Source organism: Bos grunniens, chromosome 7 (genome assembly GCF_055505025.1).
Source record: "Bos grunniens cultivar Pamir isolate PY7600 chromosome 7, Bosgru_T2T1.0, whole genome shotgun sequence".
In the NCBI taxonomy this organism is placed as follows: domain Eukaryota; kingdom Metazoa; phylum Chordata; class Mammalia; order Artiodactyla; family Bovidae; genus Bos; species Bos grunniens.
In genome coordinates, this window is record NC_141171.1 from 46,297,843 (window position 1) to 46,317,703 (window position 19,861).

Here is a 19,861-nt window from a genome sequence, read left to right on the forward strand (position 1 = left end):
ATGAGATTAACTTGGTATAATGTGGTCACAAATGGGCTGCTTTAAATTTAACTGACAAGAAAATAACACTCGAAAGGAAATTACCGAGGCATTTGATTTTAGCCTGCGTTGCTGGTGCCGCTTAAACAGGCTGAATATGAATTAATAACAATGGACTGCTGGCTCGATAATTACGGAAAATAATTTAAAGGAGACCTTAAGTAACCACTTAAAAATATTTTGGTCTTGTTCTTTTCTGTTTTTCTTTGGTACGCCAGTCCATTGCTTCAGTGCAGCCTCTATCAATAGCATTGAGGTTTGCACAGCAAGAATTTGGTCAGTAGAGTTTTGGTGCATTAGAGCCATGACACAGAAACTTGCATCCAGCTGTTCTGAAATACAGGCCTTGGTGCCTGATGAAGTGGCTTTCTCAACTAGTCAGCTCTTGCGAGCAGCAGTCAGTTCCACACTCAGATTTCTGTGGCCAGGTGGTGTCCAGTGCTTCTCCGACCTCAGGAGGCACGTGGCCCACCTGAGCTCTCCCTGGCTCTGAGCTCTCCGTGTTGTGCTCTTCTCTGTGTAACCTTTATATAACAAAGCAATACACCCTCTCCCCTGTCTTGCAGGTAATTTATTGTCATCATATTGCCCTTCTGATCCAGGCTGGATTGAGCTATTCTGACTAATTCACTAGAATTAGTCTCCTGAATTTTACAGAAGGACACTGAACCAGACCGAGATCATGGCCTGGCCGTGGTCACTTAGGATCGCATCACAGTTACTAGGTGCCAGACTCATCTCTGGTTCCCTTAGCAATGTTTTTAGATCCTACTCTGGTATAGAAAGGTGTTTTTTTTTTTTTTATTTCTTCTGTGTTTTCCTTGTTTTCCAAGGATTGTCTGTTGGATTACTTTTCTGCCTTAAATGGATTTGACAATACTTCCCTGAGAAACGGACTGTTCACCAGCTAGAACAAACAAAGCTGTACTTGTGTGGGAGCAGCCCAGATATCACTGTTGAGCAATCGGAGGTTATGGAAAATGATTTAAAGGAGACCTTTACGTTTATTTGCATAGTTTAATTGTATTGTTAAAATCAGTTTTAACAAAATAGCAAATGCTACTAATGAATCAGTTTACTCCTGTGCTCTCAGCTGGTAAGGCAGGATTGTGGCCTTCTGCTATATCATTCATCAAACTGGCTTGAACGCCTTGTCCTTGCCACCACAACCCTGGCCATGGACATGCACCATGTGCCCGAAGCAGGCCCAGTTGGGGCTGGGTGCCACATGGTCTCCCCACTGAGAGCCAGAAGGCCTGTCTCCGGCAGGATCAGTGAGTGTAGCGAGATTTCTGGGCTGGCACCCACTGAAAGACTGGCACTGTCTAGGCCCAAGGCCTGGAAGGAGGAAGATGCAGAAGAAATACCTGATTTTGTCCCTGCCCAGAAGTGTTGCCAGTTTTGTTGTGGAGGTGGAACATCTGACTTGTATAAGATATGGATAGTTGATCTTTTAAACTGCATGCTAACCAGGCACTAAAATATGAAATACTAAGATGCTGAAAGAGGTGTAATCCAGGAAGCCTGCCTGGAGCGGGGGTGGGGGTTTAATAAATCTGAGAGGTTTTATAGAGGGCAGGAGTTACGGGGGAGGGGTCGGCAGGTGGCATAGGTCAGGACGAGGAGCAAGAGGGCACATCTTACTGTGACATGTGGGGGCGGTGAGCTGGGCTGAAGGCTGGCAAGGAGGGTCCTTGTGGCACTCTCTCCCTCTTTGAGCATTGCCTCGGGTTTAACATCTCTGTAAGCAAACTCTTAGCTTTCTGTCTTTCCTACAGGGAAATTTCCTCAAAGAGACCTGTTTGTTTGTCTCAGCTGGACCACCATTCTCTCAAGCCCCCAGGCCTGAAACTGAAGAGTTGGCTTGGCAGTCAGTCACCAGGGACCGGCCTGACTGTGCTTCCCGTCTGGGTGCACCTCCCCTGCGCCTTCCTCTCCTGGAGGCCATGGCTTTTTCCTGACGCCTTTTTGTCTCTAGGCCCTCTGCCTTCATTGGCTTTCGTGCTGCTTCACTGTAACCAAGTTGGTCTCTGCTCAGAAAATCCCAGTTCCTTCCTGTTAGGTTTTCTAGGACATCATCTTCTCAGAGGATTTCAAAGCCACCTGCCGTCCCTAACCTTACCTCTTGAGTCTGTTAGTTAGAGGTTAGAACGGTGAGGTACCTGAGTCATCCTAGTCATGCCCTCCACTGAAGAAGTGGGGAAAGCAGGGATGGGGGAGTAGGAACAGTAGTGTCCATAGTGGAGCCAGAGCTCCCTCCCTGAATGTTTCGGTTCATTTCTTTCCTGATCTAAGCTGTTCTTCCCCCTCCTACACTGCATCTCACCTACGCCTATCGTGTCCCCGTCTGACCACATGCTACACATTTTGAGAAAGGTTTTTGTTTTTTTTTAATCTTATGCACTCAACACTAATAAACAGTTACTGTGCACTTACTGTAGGCCGGCACTGTGCTGGACACAGAGGTGCTTTGGTGAGCAGAGCAGGTGTTTCCCCTATTTCCGTGGTGCTTACAGTATAGTAGGGGGAGAGAGAGCATAATCAAAGAAAATAGTGCATATAGAATTGCCCATTGTGATAAGTGCCATGAAGGAACATCCTAATAGTTAATGCTTAATGAACACTCAGACTTTGGGCCAGGACCTACGTGGTGAGGACTTCACACGTATTTACTCATTTAATCCTCACAAATCCCTATATTCACAGAGAACATTTGACTCATTTTACAGATAAGGATATGAAAGTTTAGATTAAGGAACTTGCCCAAGGCCCCACAGTGGAGTTGGGCTTTGAGCTAGTCAATCCCTGCATCAGTTTATTAGTGTGGATACCACCTCTCCTGCAGAAAAGAGAAAAATGTGGGAGAGGAAAATGGGAAACCCAAATTCAGCTGGAGGAGAGCTGTCAGGGAAGACCTCTTTAAGGAACCAATAAGTTGATGCATTTTCTTTTTCTTTTTATTCCTTTGTCCATTTGGTATTTTATTTGCACGTGTGTATTGCATCCCTAGGAAAAGAATATCAGAATTTTCTTTCCTTTGTTTTTGTTTTGCTTCTTATGATGCCAGCTGAGGTTGTCAGCGTAAGGAAACCAAATGGGCAGTCTGCCATATTTTTAGGTCTTCGAGCTTCACGTCAAATCTGGGACTGATGACTCTACACTTGTTTAACCTGTCTGTGGGGTTAACAACGATTTTCCCAGCTCTCTGATCATCAGTGATTTCAAATTTGCCAGTGTAACCATTCTTCCTTACTACTCTTAGAAACTGGACGATGACTTTGGAGCACAGTCTAGTAAGAACCTGGTGTTTGCATCTCTTTGGCATCATCGGTGTTCTTAGAGCATCAGCCAAGACATTCATGTACATAGGACGTGGTGGCCGCACAGAAAGGCGACAGGAAGGGTGAGGGTGCAGTGTAATGGACAGTGGGCAGACTGTGGGGACCTAGAGGGTGAAGTGGACGCAGAAGGCGGCAAGAGTCACACGAGGGGAACAGCAAGGAGGCTGTTGCATTCGTCCAGGTGAGGCATCTTCGCTTGGTGGACACAGCAGGAGATGGTGGACTGGGGAGTGATGGAGGGAAGCAGAAAGGTCTGGAGGCTGGAGCTGCTTTCCATTCTTTACATGAGCAGGAACCAATGATGCCATACACAACTCTTGCAGGGCATAAAAATATCAAGAGAAAACCCACGTTTCCCTGAGTAGGGAGGAATGGTGATGGGTGGTGAGGAAGAAGAGCAGGGGATTTTAAGAATGACTTTCAGGTTAAGGACCTGAGGAAGTGAGTGGTCAGAAGTGACATTTACTGAGTTGGGTAAGTGTGGCAAAGGAACAGGATTTGGGTGCGGGGATCAAGGTTTCTGGTTTGGATATTGTTAAGTGTAAGTTGCTATGAGACATCCCTAAATCACCTCCAAGAAGGTAGCTTTATGTCTGGGTTGTAGATAACTGGGGAGACATAGATGTGTATGGAACCAAGCCAATATAATAGATGAGGTCACCCAGGCAGAAACTGTAGTGTGAGAAGAGGCGAGGACTCAGAACTCAATCCATTAAGGGGTTGGATAGAAGAGGAGGTGCTTGCAGATCACTGAGAAAGACTTTATAGTGAAATAGGAAGACAGTCAGGCCAGTGTTGTACACAGAATCCAAAGGAAGACGGTGTTTTAAAAGGGAGAGTGGAATCCGCTCTGCCAACACTCCAAGTAAGGTGAGTTCTGAAAGATTATCACAAATGAAGCAGACTGGAGTCATTCGTGGCCATCAGAAGGATGATTCAGATAGGGTGGGGGGGTGCAGGCCAGCCTGCAGAGGAAGTGAAGCCCACGTGCCTTATATACGTCTTTGTAGCCACAAATGTTAGTCTCCTGTCTGTTCTTTCTGTTTGTAATTCAGCCCTTGCATGGTCTTATTTGTTTGTGATTTTCTTTCAGCCTTGTTTGATATTCAACCTGTGAACATTAGCACTGAAAGGGATGAAGCAAATGAGGCCTAGGGGTGAAGCTGACAGAGAACCAGTGGCAGAATTAGGATGTAAGTGCAGCTTAGATCATGTAACAGAAGAATGCGACGACTTAGCTTTGTCTCTGTGCGTCTCACGTGTAAGTAAGTACCTTGAGGGCCAAGGCTTGGGGTGCGCTTGTGAACTTCTCCCACAGTGTCCTCCCTGTATCGTCTAGGTATTTTGAATCCATGAAGCCCCTTGATTGGGCTCATATAGGTGACCCTGGTCAGTGCCCTTAGCCTCAGGGGAACATAGTGTTTTTTATCTTTTTGTCTTCTACAGGTTATTACCTAAAACTCTCACCAGGGACTTCTCATTCCTTACTCCTAGACACAGATGTTTCTGAACGGTGACCAACTTATTGGCGCCTAAGTTGCTGTGTATGATGGGATGCTCTTTAGGGCCATTGCGCCCTTCCCAGCAGAACAGCACTGATGTGTGCCTTTGTTCTGCGGGCAGTTTAAAAGTGTTGGAGAAAGAAACAGGCCACTTGTGGCATCTCTAGTAAATCACCTCCAATGAGGAATGGCTGGGGTTGGCACTTGATATTTTGGCTCCACAGTTCAGCCACACACACCCAGACTTTTATAAATCTTGGTGTCCTGAGGGACCATGGCAGGTTCTTCCAAGACTACAGATGTCACACTGCTGAAGGCCTTTTACCTGTTATCAATTAGGCACTCATTTCTGTTTCCAGACAGTTCTTTTAATCTCAGATCCCTTTCCTTTTCTGTAGCCACTGGTTCAGCCCTCTTGGCTGACTTTCTTTTCTTTCTTTCTTTTTTTTTTTTAAATCGTAACTTGGTGGTCTTCCAGATAGAAAAGTTTTAAAAATTTGATATGTTTTTATTTTATTTTATTTATTTATTTTTTTTGAAACCGCTGAATTACCGCGCCTCCAGCCAATCCCCACCCAGCCCTAAAAATTTGATATATTTTTAATGTAAACATTTTTTGATATAAAAATGTTACTTTAAGGTCTTTCTTAATATTGATAGGTAATTCTAATATTGCATTATTTACCTGAAATGCAGCCAAGTCAGTTTTCTTTCTGACAGTTTGGAGAGTCACAAAGTATTTTACGAACCAGTGAGTGTTTTCTAGGCATTAGTAGCTCATTGTTGGGTGACCTGGGAAATAACGTAGGTGGTTTCATTGAAGCTTCCCAGCAGCCTTGTGAGTTTGGGTATTAGGAAGCCAAGTTGAGGAGTGGTAGGAAGGAAGCTGCTCAGACTCACAGAGGAAGCAGCAATGAGCCGTCCTTCCAAGGCCCTGCTTCTTACTTACTCTAAGGCCACAGCTCTTTTCTAACCCAAGTCTGTGTTTTGAAGGATTGTGGAATAATTCAAGATATGGATGCTATTCTATTTAGGAACATCCTAGACCTTTGAATGAACAACTTAACTGTTCAAAATTGAGTCTGTTTCTTTGTTATATTTAAGGAATGGTGTTTGTTTTGGAGGGCTTCAAAGAGGCGATGTGTTCTTTGCATATTTTAAAGGAGAGGGTAGGTGGCTACTGATAGGAATTTGACCTGTAAATTGCTACATGGTTCTGCATGCCCTGTCGTGAAAGCATTAGTTGATTGACCAGTTACTTGTCCTAAGTCAGTTGTAGATTGGGGGTCAACTTCTACTTGGAGGAGAAAGTCACATTCAGATAGAATGTCTGCAGAGAGCCTCTAAAAACTTAACTTTGTAAATTAGAACTCTGCACAGAGAAGACACACTTCTGCATTGAGAGATGCCAGCTTTCTGACCATTCAGCTGTGGATACAGATGTGTAGAAGAGAGGGCCATTGTAATTCTAAATGTCTTCATCTATGATTCTGTTATGTAAGCTTGAAAATGAGTCTCTTCCATCTTCTTATTTGTTTAAAACTGTAAGCTTTAAATAGAAGGGTTTAACGTTTGTGGATTCCTCATATCCCACAGAGATTAACCAGGCCACTCTCTCTTACGGGAACGATAGCACCCTGTTAGGTTTGTGTGGTCTGTTTAGCTTATTAATAAATACTTTTTTTTTTTTCCTGATTGCATAGTATGTTTTGTAACTTGGAAAACACAGTAAAGTACCAAGAAGAAAAATCTGTCTTTTGCCCACTTACGAAGCAATATGCGTGAACACGTATTTTGTGAGTATACATGTATGTACATGGTGGTGGTTTAGTCACTAAGTTGTGGCCGACTCTTGCGACCACATGGACTGTAGCCCACCAGGCTCCTCTGTCCATGGGATTCTCCAGGCAAGAATATGGGAGTGGGTTGCCATTTCCTTCTCCAGGGGATCTTTCCCACCCAGGAATTGAACCTGGGTCTCCTATATTTCAGGCAGATTCTTTACCAACTGAGCTATGAGGGAATTTCCTATGTATGTACATATGTTTATATATATATATTTTGAGTCATATTGTGGACACTTTTCTCAGTCACTTTTTTTCTACTTCATACATGGTGAACATTTTTTCCTGTCAGTAAAATATTTTGCTTCATGATTTTTAATGGTGGGGTATATAGAGTATTCCATTGAACAGAAAGGCCCTGTTTAATTTAACCAGTGCCTTTCTATCATAACTAACCTCGTAGCACAGATGAGACTTGGTGAGCCTACCTTTTCTAAATGCTCCATATATTAATAAATGCTGTCCATTTATCACAAGCGTATCATACCAGGTTCTTCTTGCTTATGATACCCAGGATCTTCATGCCCACTGAAATCTGGCATAGATCCATTTATTTGTTAAAGTAAATGGAAGTCATCATCTAGATTGCATTGACCTGTTGAAGCTAAAAAATCAAGCCCTTCAAGTTACTTGAGAAGGTCAGAAGGAAAATGTTTCGTTATAGGGCTTTATAGCTAACATTCTCACAGCTTAGGGCAATGGGGTAGGGAATATTTTCATAGAAATATTTCTCTTTTAGAGATTTTTTTTTTTTTTTCAGATAAAGAAGGCTTGTGTAATTCGGGAAGAGTTATTTCATAGGAAATTAAATCTTTGTAAATCCTCTATCACATTTCCACACTTGCCAGTTCTCTGGCAAATGATGGCTTTTGAGTGGTTCAGAAAGGGTTTCTTAAAAGGGAACAATTGTATATTTTATACATATTCTTTTTATTTTTGAATTGAGTATGTAAGAGAAACTTATGTTTTCTCTTTGTATTTGTCTGTAGTGATATTGCTGGTTCTCAGACTTGAAATAGTGATTACTTGTAATGATTTTTTTAAAATTTCACCTGATGAAAATGTTTTCTTGGACGTTATGAATGGCTCCAAAGAACTTTAAAAGCCCAACCAGTGATGTTGGCCAGGCACTTAGAGATCAGTAGTTGTTACGTCTTGGTTTGGTGTGCCTAGTGGTGTCTACTCATGTTGTGTGCTTGGGAACCATGAAAGAATTTTCTTTTCAAGTCTTAGTGCATCATTTTCCCCAACATTGATCAAAGGATGGAACACTAGTATTGTATACGTAGCCAGGGTATTCATAACTGTCTTACATTCTTAATCTTTTGGCTATTTGGTTGAAATATATCTACGCCTCTTAAATATTGAAAGCATAATATCTTTTAACCTACAACTGCAGAGTTAAAATGAATTTTATGTGAAATATTTAGTTGTGGACCACATCTTCAGCTTTTTATATGCCACAGTGGTCTTGTTTTTTTCCCTTCCATTGTCTGATAGTGAGGTCATTTTCAGTCCTCTGAGAAATTCTATTCCCAGCCAGATGCGGCTCATATATTAAAAGTAGCACCTGTGGCTAATATCACAGCAGCTTACCATAAATTTACATGGTAACTAGGATTATATCTGTCAAGACTGTTAAAAAACATCTAGATTTAATTTGATTTCCAGTATTGTAGAAGCTATCCAACATTTTGCTTCATAACTATATTTTAAAAGTTAAAAATCACTCCATTGTTAAGTTTTATAGCACTCCTAGTGCCCATTAAGTTGATTTGTTCAATGGAGGTCAGAGTAAAGCAACTTGGCTACATTAAGATCGGAAACCAACCCATTTGTGACAAATTTAGTCCTTTCGTGTGAATCTTCTCAGCGTCTCTGCGCTGATTGGATTCAGGTGTAGCTTATGTCAGTAGCATTTAACCTCAAAAGAATGAGCAATGTGATTGGCTTGTTGTAAATTATGGAGTATTTTGCCTTTGCTTGTTTAAATATAACTGTTGACTCTGGTGCCCGTGCGGACTCTGCTCCACTGCATCTGCCTCTAAACGAGTAGTTTGGTCTTAAAGACATCTTGGAAAATTGCGGTACATGCCCTCGCTTCTTTCCCTTCTTTATGTGACCCTTCCTAAACTGTTTTATTCCCCATTATCCTTTGAGTCATCTCCCACATGTTATGATTTGCACACCTGCAGTTATAAAATTATTTTGGGGTGTCATTATATCATGTTGTTCACCAACTTTCCAGCATTTATGAATACAATAATGATTCACTGTAAATCAAAATAATTTACAGGTTACAGAGAATCTGCTCCTACAAATAAGAATTGAATGATGAATTTCTTTAGTGTCCTCCCATTTGAACATGGGTCCTTAAAAAGAAACCCGTAACAACATATTTCTTTGTGTTTGTGAATTAAAGTGTAAGTTCAGCCTTCTGGACATTTGTTTTTAAGACTTGTAAACAAACATAAGCCAATTAAGAAATAAGCAACATCTCTTTCGGAATCAATAGTTGTAATTGCCTTAGTACTAATCTTGCTCCTGAGTGAGAGAATCCTAAGCATGGATTGCAGGTGTGGTGAAAGCACCTGGGCACAGGGGTCCCTGAGTGGGCGTGTCCGTGAGTGGGCGCGTCCGTGAGTGGGCGTGTCCCTGGGTGGGCGTGCCCATTTTAAGTTGAAACAGTGCAGGGGCAGTTTCTGCTCTGTTGGTAACCTTTCCGGAGGGAAGTCCATGAGCTTCTTTGAGCCTGAGCCTCACCAAGGAAGTGGAATGGTGGCCAAGAATTATTATGCTGAAAAGGTTGTGGTGATGGAAAAAATGATTAGGAGTGAAGATAAAATTATATATATTTAGTGTGTTACCAGGTGTAGTCAATCACATAACAGTATAAGAAAATACCTTAATGACCAATTCGGAAATATTTTTTTATGTGTGAATTACACATCTCTTTTTTAAGTTTTGTACTTGGGATAAATTTAGCTCCTATGGTGACTTAGGTGCTCTACTTAGGAATGTGGATTGCTGTTGTGTCTGTGGAGAGGAGGGTAAAATGGGTATGATGCCCAGCACCGCTCACTCACACAGCCTCTCTCGATTGCTTCCTCCCTACCTCCTTTACTTCCTGCCAGGTCTTTATGGTTGATTGTCTGCCCTCTTCCACCACACTGTAAGGTCCTTGAAGGGCTAGAGTCTAGGAAGGTGGTTGGTAAATGTACACAGTCCATACTTTCAGAAGCAGAGTATTAGGGAGATTCTGAATCTTCTAAGTATGTTGAAGGTTTTGTTTTCAGATCCAGTATGGAAAGCAGAAACATAATTTGGTAACTTGTTTTGCTGACCATGTTCTCAGCCTTCCATTGCAGTTAGTAGCACATGTATGATTTTGTTTCTAAAGGTTTCTGTGGACATTCTCAAGGGGATAGGAATCATGAGGTTGCTGGTGATGAGGCTACCCTTGCCATGTAGCCATCTTCAAGATTTCTGTATTTAGTCTGCAGAGGGCCCAGGAGCTGCATCTGTCCAATGGCCAGAGATGTAGCTTTAGAAGGCTGATTTTGAGAATAGAAATAAAACTTATTGTAGAAGACCTACTTGTTTTCATTGAGAAGTGCTGTTTCTCCTCAACTCAGAAATGAATTAAATCCTAAAATAATCAAGGAAGTGCACAGTGTCGACTTTTCTCACTCATTAATGCCATATTACCTTTAAGTGGTTTATATATGAGAGAAATGGCTAATTTAAAGCCAAATGAACCGGTTTTATAGCATTAAATATATATAAAGTACTTTCATATGCATTGGTTTATAAGGCAATATTTAGCTTGGTTCTTTCATAAGTAACAGCTCATTGGAAAATGAAAACTGTTATTAACTGCTTTTTTATTCAGAATTTTTTTAAGCCATGCAAAATAGTATCATGTAATTGGTTTTTCAGATTATAATATGTGAGTAAATTATCCATTTCTTATAATGAAATCCTCATTTGGCAAATTTTGGCTTTTATAATACAGTTGCTATTGGTGAACAGATATATTCATTTTACATGAAAAAAGTTTTCATTCATCATTTAAAAAATGCATGTAACTTTTCCTTCATAAATTATTAAAAATAAGTTTCATTTCACAAACAAGAACTTTGTTATAATGAGACCATGCTATAAATCTAATTTTGTAATATTCTGAGTCTGTAATTAAGAGTGAGTTCTGCTGGTAAATGTTGGGAAGAGGCAAAGAAGAAAGTTATAATACATTGCCTATTTACAAATTAACCATTACCTGCCAAAAGCACATCAGACCCACATAGCGGACATCCGCTAATCCAGTGGTTAGCCGTTCCGGGCTCTAATGCACACTGTTTTACACGTTAACGGTTTTGAAGTTCCAGGCCAAAGCTGACCTTTCACATGTGCTCCGTTCACAGTAGGAATCTCCACTCACTGCTTCCTGTCAGAATGGATTATGGTGACACAGCGCAGGGCTCACTTTGGCTGCAATTAAGTTTTTGATCAGAATTATTTCGTTCACAAACAATCACATTTGTTAAAATGTTACATCTGCCCTGAAAACCACTGGCAGCCTCTCAGTTTATCAGTGTGATGTGAATGTAATTCTTCATTTGTTTTTCATAAAATGGCAAGCCATCTTATGTTTTGTTTTTTTTTTTCCTTTTGCTGGTTTTTGCCTTTCATTTCATTGGGTTTGGAAGGAAACTGTGTCTTGAAATTAGTATGAATCTGCTCGTAGACTTTGGGAATTTGAACGGTTTTGGTGCAGAACAAAATTATCCAGTTGAGCCAAGACTCAAATATTATTTCCAAAGATTGTTAGTGGTGGTTCTCTTGCTCACATGAGGAAACGTTTTAGCTCTTGAGTGTAGGGTTCGAGGTTTTGATTCTGGTCTGCAGTTCCTGGAGCACTCATGCCTGTGATGTCGCTGCCTTTTGGTGCTGATCGCCAGGAATGCTTCGAGCTCCATCACTACTGCCGTAGATGCTGGGCGCCAGAGTGAAATCAGAGGTGGCTGTCAGCCTTGTCTTTCGTGGTTCTTTGACTAGCTTTCAAAAGTCATTTTCTCACTAAGAAATGGCAATAGAGAGATACAGAAGTAGGTTTTTCCCTGAACTGACCATTTTATGTATAGTAGGGAGTGGGTATCAGTGGGATTTTGGAGTTTTATAGCTGATTTTCACTCTCTTTCGAGTGTTTGTCACCCTCTCGTGAACCTCCCACTTTGGAGAAGACTGTTTGCATGGTAGTTTTGTGTGTTGGGTGGGGTACTTTGGGAGCACATTGGATTAGAATTTGACTTAGACTGGAAATTAACCTTTGACTCATTTCTGTGTGAGGGTAGAGGCAGAAAAGTGGTGCTGAGTGGAGGTACTGTGGGGCGGAGGGGGAAGGAATAGGGTTAGGAGGCTGTGAACTCAAGGATATTTAAATGCTGTCTGAAATTCAAACATTTTGTTTGGAAGTTTTAATTACTTTAATATATACACACACACACACACACACACACATATGTATATTTAGAGTGCTTTTAAAGGAACTTATTACCAACTTTTAAAAATTGCAAAACCCAAACTATTCCCCATTTGTTTTGATGTAAACAAAGTCATTTCTTACTAACTCATAAAGTTACAAGTGGCAAAACAAAGGTGTTGCAACAAAAAGAAAAAAAAATCTCTTTATTTAGCTTTAATTTTTAAAGTTTTAAAAATAGAGCCTACCTGTATTTACAATAATTTGACTTTTATTTTCTCTCTTGTCAGATTTGTGAGCAGATTTTTCTTAAATTCATTATTATGTTTTTAGTCTTTCAAAAAACTTATTTGGAATATACCTAATCATATTTTCTGCTTAAAGGAAATATATTGGAAGAAAATACTCAATAGTACTGAATTTTGTGAGAAAACACCAACCTTGAACCTTCTAAAAAAGGCATGTGTGTGTCTTTTCATTGTCATTAATCAGTATGGCCCTGCCTTCTTAGAAACTGGTACACAATAAGAAGGTGGCCAGGTGATTTTCTTATATTCAGGTTTTGGTTTTTGTTTCTTCTTCTTTTTTGAGATTCTGAAATTTTTAGAACCTTATGTCCATAACCTGTTAATGCCTAAATATGTGAGGGTCATCTTCTGGGTCATAGGAACCTTTACCATTTTTGAAAGGAGTTTTACCCACATCTGAGGCAGTCAGGAGAAAGTGATGCAGAGTGCCCCAGTCTGCCAAAACACAGAGACTACTTAAATCCTGTGCAGCATCTACCATGTGTCAGCACAACCTCTAGGCCTAAAACTTCCGGTGCATCTAAGGAAGGAAACAGAAACTCATAAGAAAAACAAACACACAAGAAGGTTCAAAATTCTCTGTGAAAGGCTGAGACAGGTATTTGTGACTTGGTGTCTGCTCTCACAATGTATGAAACCGAAAGATCAGTTGAACACTTAACTACCGTAAAGTTTTACTGGAGCTTGTAAAATCGCTTCTGCCTTCCCAAATAGGTCATTTATGCCAGACAGAGAGCTCTAGGTTCTTTCCTGACTACCATGAAGAAACAAACTCTCACTTCCTAAACAATATGGTTGCTGGCCTAGGAAAACCCCAGTCTGTGCAATGAGAAGAATCTTTTCTATGTTTTGTTAATCATCAGGGAACATAGCACTTAGCTCCTTATGCTGGTTGTCAAGTCACAAAGTGGGAGGAGCCCTGCCGCCCTGGTCCACCCTCTTCCTCCTGCAAGAGGAATCTAAGGCTGAGCGGGAGGGGGAGTGTACATTTTCCTTTCTGGGTCTTTCTGTATCACAGGACTTTTCAGGCACTTTCCCATAACATACTGCGTGAGTCCAGATAAGACTTAACGTTAAAGTAGCACACTTTTTTTTTGTAAAGAAAATGAATTCAGGCTAAAAATTGTAAGGCATGCTTTTCTGTGCCTTGGGGTTTCAGGCTCTGGCAACTCTGACCCTGTTAATCTCATGGAGGATGGCTGTTGGCGTTGCTCATTTCTCTCAGAACCACCCCCAGTTTATTTCTGGTCTCATGCCCACCCCCCATATTTACAGATGAGCGTATTTTTTTTTGTTTTACTATAACTCTGGATTTGCAACTGGCCATAATTCTGAAGATTTCCATGAAGAATACAGTAAGACTACCAGGTAGGCATGGCCCCAGGTTTTCCACTGGGTGCTTGGAGAAGATTAGGCAAACCAAGAGGGTAATGGAGACTTTAACTTCATTATGAAACTCTACCGATATTATAATTTTGAAAACTTAAGATGCAGATCATTTCAGAGCAGTACTCTGTTTTCTAAGCACTAAAAACAAAAACAGAGAGAGCTCTTTTGTATGCTGACTCCTGGGCCTTCTCTCTACCCCTCAATGAGTCCTCTCCTGGGCAGATTGGAAACTGTGTGAAAGTTGGGTAGTGGGAATTTTCCTGGTGGCCCAGTGGTTTGTGCTGTCACTGCCAAGGGGCTTTGGGAAACTAAGATCTCACAAGTCATACGGTGTGGCCAAAAAAAAAAAAAGAAGGTTGGGTGGTGTGCCCACAGTCACATGCATGGCTGGGAGAAATATTTGAGGATAAGACCTCAGGTCCCAGAGAAGTCTGCTCTGGGGATTGATCCTTCCACAGGGCACACTATTTTTCCTGTACAGCACAGTGACTCAGTTATACATATATATGCTTTCTTTTTCATAAATATTCCATTATAGTTTGTCACAGGATATTGAATGTAGTTCCCTAGGCTATACAGTAAGACCTTGTTGTTTATCCATTCTCTGTGTAATAGTTTGCATCTATTTAGTTTGCATAATCCCAAACTCCCAATCCATCCCTCTCCGACCCTCTTCCTCCTTGGCAAGCACAGGTCTGTTCTCTATGACTGTGACTCTTTCTGTTCTGTGGATAAGTTCTTATTTTATTTTTTTCATGGAAAAACTTTATTTTAAATATGGCAGCATTTGTGTCATATTTTAGATTTTACATTTAAGTAATATTATATTTATTTTTCTCTTTCTTCACTTAGTATGATAATCTCTAGGTCTGTCCATACTGCTGCAAATGGCATTATTTAATTCTTTTTTATGGCTGAGTAGTATTCCATCGCATGCTGCCGATATTGTAATTAGCTAATATTCTTTTTTGTTGAACTTCACTTTGTGTGTGAGGGCACTGTGCTGTGTGATTGGTACACATCATCTCCCTGTATCCAGATGGGGGAATCTCAGCCTAGGCAGGACGTGTAGCTTGCTCAAGATCTGGGTCTAGAACACAGGTTCTGAATTCTTGGATTGATATTCTTTCCATCTCATTGTATGCTTCTGTTACAGTAGATGTGTTTTTAAAATGTTCATTTCCTCTGCAAAACAGTTTTAAAATATGAATAAGTTAACCACACTTTATCTGTTTCCCTATTGATGGACATTTGTTTTTTCTGATGTTCATTACTACAGTGAGTTTTGTTAACAGGCATCCTTTTATTTCCTTGTGGACAGGTGTGAGAGTGTCCTTAAGGTATAGATCTAAAAATGAAATTGCTGGGACAACCTTCTGGTATACAGATTAATAAAAAATTAAGGTTCAGGATTGTGTGAAGGACAGGACTTGGAGACATTCACATATAAGCCCAGTGGCAAGGCTGTTTGTCATTAAAGAACCCCACCCATACATGAAGCCAGTGAAATCTGTAGTGATCTAAGCCCTTAAGACCTCAGAGCAGTAGGAGCTGATTTTGAAGTGGCTCTGGAAATCTGGGGAAGGTGTGCATAAGGTGCCAAGATAGAGCACAAGTGGGGCCTCAGTCCACGTACTGAGTACTTTAGGGTGGAAAAGATCCACTTTTAACCGAAATTCACTGTTGAGAGCACTAACTTGGAATGTCATCCATGATACTGCAGATTTGTAACTTGCTACCTTACTTGTTTATAAATGTGCAAAGGTTAGGTTTAAACTCGTTATTTTATAAATGTCTATTGCCTGAAAAACGATATTCCAAAAGGATATTTTCCCTTTAATTTCTCAAATCAAAAAGCTCCAGATTGTGATAAAAATGTAACTACTTGCTGTCTCCTTTGCTCTGCAGATATGCGTGGCTGAGACTGAAAAATGGCGCTAGTCAGGTCGGTTAGCTTCTGCACATTCGGGAACGGGTGGACTTAAACTAGGATGTAGTGTGGACTTCAGTGGAGCTGGGGTTGGGATGCAGATGCTGAGTATCTGCTAGTGCTGTCTTACCCAGCTGTGTTTAAGTAATCTCATTGCTTTCAGTGGAAGAATCCTATTTTACTCTGGTCTTCATGGGCAAAGATAATTATATATATTTGCCTGGGTAAGCAAATCGATCAACTTGTAATAAAGTGTATCAGACCATTTCTTTGGCAGGACCAACCAGAACAGTTTGTGAAGCAGAGCTGTTTCCAATGGAGCATGGAAAGCTTTGAAAATTCTCAGTAATAGCAGAAAGCAATATTTGAAACCACCCTTAAACAATTGTTTGTTTTCCTCTTTCCTAACCAAGTTTATAAAAATTTGGTCAGACAGGCGTTTTGTTTTGATTTAAAATATTTTCAGTGAATTGTTATCTGCCGAATGCACATGTGTTCCTGCACTTTTTCTTTCATGACTGAAATTTAAACCCTTCCCTGAAGTCCCCCTGAAAACCTCACTCTGCCCAGTAAGGTTTGCTTATGGGAGGAGGGTGAAGGGATTGGGACCCTGGAGAAAGCTTGCTATTTGAAATCTGCCTGTGCAGTTGTGTACTAGAAATGGCTGTGGTTCGTGCCATAAGGGCTCTTTGTCTTTCTCCTCTACCAAGATTCCTCACCCCCGAAGGACGTTGGTTAATGCGGGCATTTCACTTCGGTTAATCAGATCATGAGTGCCTGTGAGCATGGCAAGAGGCATGATTGAAGCATTTATAAAAAGTTGGCTCATAGTAAGCCACATAATTTGTTTTAAAGAATTACCTCTTCAGTGACATTATATATATTGGGGAAAAAAAAGCCCAAAGATTGTGGTTTATAACACCACACCTGGTCCACATTGTACTGGATGAATCCATATTTGCTTCGCTGTAAATGATTTTGAGGGTGGAATTCTTGGATTGTTTTGTGTCTTGTAAGCCCTTGACATTGTACTGGTACCTGTGTGCACACAAACCTCCTGACATGGGAAAAGCCAGCTCAGCCTTCCACTGAAATGCAGGTTGGCTGCATTTATTCTGCATGTTCTTAGAATGAGGAAATGATATGACAATAAACAGAAATGCCCTTGCTGAAGAGAGAAGGGAAGCTGGTGTTTATCTGGTCAGGTGGTTTAGATTAGCCATGATGCGGCTCTGTATTATGTTACTTTAAATCATTGTGTCCCAACAGGACATAAATTATGAAGATTGTTACAGTATGTTTCATCCTATGTAAGATCAACAAATTGGAATAATTTTTTTATAGGAAAATCACAGTGCTTTTTGGCAAGGCTATTGAAGCCTTTAATTTGACTTGAGTATTTCTCAAATATTATTGCCTAATATATAAAGTATGATTTGCATAAGGTATGAAATAATAAACTTTTAAAAACAAAAGGGAAGAAATTCTCTTTAGCAGTTGCATCAAATGGCGAAGTGCTCTCACTCCATCGGGATCCGTATGCTTTCTTTGTCCTCGTGTCTTAAAGCCAGTTTGTGGTCCTTTCCTCTGACGTGATTGTGAGTGGGATCGTGAGCGCAGGTCTTGGTGCAGAGATGAAGCTTTGCTGTGTGCTGCCTGCCTGCCAGCCTTCACCTGCACAGAGAAGGCAACTGCTCTGGGGTGGAACTGTATGGGAGCCTGCTCTAAGGTGGAGAAAAACTTTCCCACTTACATACGTCCAGGAAAACAAACCTTTTTTTTCTTTTTTCCTTTCAGGACTTTGTGGATTAGTAAAAAAAAAAAATAAAAAAAGGCAAAAACCAACCCAAACCTCAAAACTGTACTTGATCAACAACTAAAGTTAAGGTAATTTATGTAAGAATATTACAAAAAGAATTGATTTAAGTAAGCATTTATTCTTTTAAATAATTCTCATTACTGGTTTTCTGAGTTAGTCGCCTTATTTGTGAATTTTAAACAAGAAACGGTTTTTCGTTTGTATTCGGGACGCATCTAAATTTATTTGGCCACACAGGACAAATTTTCTAGATTAAAAAAATGGCATGAAATTACTTGGTGTGGGATTTAAACAAATTGGAGCTTTTTCAGTGTCCCACAGTAGCACATTTTCTACATGTTCTTATCAGACCTCCTTACACTGAGAGTGAGCTTAAGAAGTAGTAGAGCCTCTGGTTTACAGAGACTGGGAGAGGTGAGACAGATTAAGGATTTGCTTGAGGCCATAGAATGAGGCAGAGCTGGGGTTAGAACTTTTTGGAATATGATGACACCTGGGCCCCCCTCCCACCCCCCACCGTCTGACTCCCCAACAGACCTTGTGATCTTTTGATGCCAAAAATAGGATAAGTGCTAAGTTTTTTCTACTTTTTGTGCCTCAGACCTTGATATTTTTCTTTTAATTCTTTAGTAATACTGTTTAGAACATAAAACCGAAAAAGTCCCTAGTTTCATCAATAAGGGTAGGAATAGAGCTCTCCTTAAGCCTCATCATAACAGATTGAGGATAAACTCGGAGTATACTTGTGGTTTGCTTCAGCTCAATGTCTGAAGACTGACAAGTTCATGGACCTTTCCAAGTTCATAACCTGTGTGTGCACTTTGAAACAAATAAATACAGACGACTTATGGGATGGTCTCTATCTGCACCGGCTTCTTCAGGATTGGCATCGTTTTCTGAGATGTGGGTCTGGCAGACTGTTTTCTCCCGGTGATTCATTGCAGCCGTCTATCACTGGATGTCCTCTGTGGAATGATCAGGATGTCTGATGGGGCTTGAATAGTTGGGTGATATATTTTTCCTACAGAAAATATTGGCAAGTGTTGCTGAAACTGTACTTAAAAACTCTTACAAGGAGACTTGATTCTGTTTAAAAATAGTGAAAGAAAGGATAAGTATGAATTCACTGATGCTGTACAGACCTTTTTATACCATCGGATATTTTGTGATGTGAAGTGGAATGAGACTGTTTTACAAAATGTATACTGCTTGTAGAAAATGTATTTACTGTACCATTAAGCCAGATTAGATACTACTTTGTTTCTTTAAAATACTTTTTGAGTGCTCCCACCCCCAGATGGTGGGGGATCGGGTGTTCTTTTTGCCCTGAGCCCTTATTTTCTTCCTTTACCCTTTTGGTTATTGTTACTGGATCTTGACTTTCAGATTAATTTAACACATCCAGTTTGGGCAGAAAGAAACCTTTTCACCTTTTCTCTCTTTCTCTTTTTAAAATTAAGTGCATATATATAAAAAATAAGGCAAGGAAGTTTCCTATCAGATATAAACTGGAATTATATTGTGTAAGTACTAGTTGCATCTATTAAAAGGAAACAGTTGATTATAAAGAAGAAAAGATAGGGAATAAACTGCTATTTTGCATATTATTCCATTAAAAAAAATGTATTTGGCCAGATACTCCCCATATATGGTTTGGATGCATGACATTGAAGCCTAGGGATATTTTTTCTATATAAATTTGAATTTTTATAAATTTTATGATGATCACAGTGTAAAGGAGTGTAAATTGTAATTCTCAAAGGGTTGCTAAAACAAAACAAAAACTTTGGTAGTCCTTGCCATACTCGCCCTTTATAAGACTCCTGAAAGCTAACAAATATGGATTATCAGCAGATTAGGGAAGAAAACCTCCAAAAGAACTTTTCTGAAGCAATTGATTGGCAATAATGAATAGCAGCAGTCAACAGCAAGGCATCAAAAGTTATTTTGACGTTGGTGAACTTGGTGTAAATGACTTCTCGAGTGATTTTGAAACCATTGTTTCTCCTGATTCCAGGAGAGCAAAACTAATGGATTGTGAGAAATTCTAGAGGAAACTAATCAGACTGAGCTGTTTGTCTGCCCAGTAGTAGCTACTGATGACATGGGGACATATGATTTAAATATACGTGCAGAGGAATTCGGAAATGAATGGTGTCTTTTCAGGGAAAAAGTATTCTCAGTGAGTGATCGTCTTGGTCAGAATG

General features: G+C 40.3%; 2 protein-coding genes across 9 annotated transcripts in view; both read left to right on the forward strand.

Annotated features, from left to right (window-relative positions):
* PCBD2 (pterin-4 alpha-carbinolamine dehydratase 2) overlaps positions 1 to 19,861 on the forward strand; it is a 41,919-nt gene that overhangs the window by 11,830 nt on the left and 10,228 nt on the right. Inside the window, exon 3 of one of the 8 annotated variants that reach the window (XM_086411674.1) lies at positions 4,474 to 4,640. The exons of 6 other annotated variants lie outside the window; for them this stretch is intronic. In XM_086411674.1, the coding sequence (XP_086267800.1) occupies positions 4,474 to 4,497 (24 nt within the window). In that variant the 3' untranslated portion in view covers positions 4,498 to 4,640. Of the gene's footprint in view, positions 1 to 4,473; positions 4,641 to 9,418; positions 9,532 to 19,861 lie in introns of those variants that run through there. One more of the 8 variants, XM_086411673.1, reaches the window with a different exon arrangement.
* The window catches only part of CATSPER3 (cation channel sperm associated 3), a 57,698-nt gene continuing 47,229 nt past the window's right edge, over positions 9,393 to 19,861 (forward strand). Inside the window, exons 1-3 of the mRNA XM_086411660.1 lie at positions 9,393 to 9,531; positions 15,814 to 15,850; positions 17,633 to 17,722. The gene's annotated coding sequence lies outside the window, so the exon portion shown is untranslated. The remainder of the gene's footprint in view (positions 9,532 to 15,813; positions 15,851 to 17,632; positions 17,723 to 19,861) is intronic.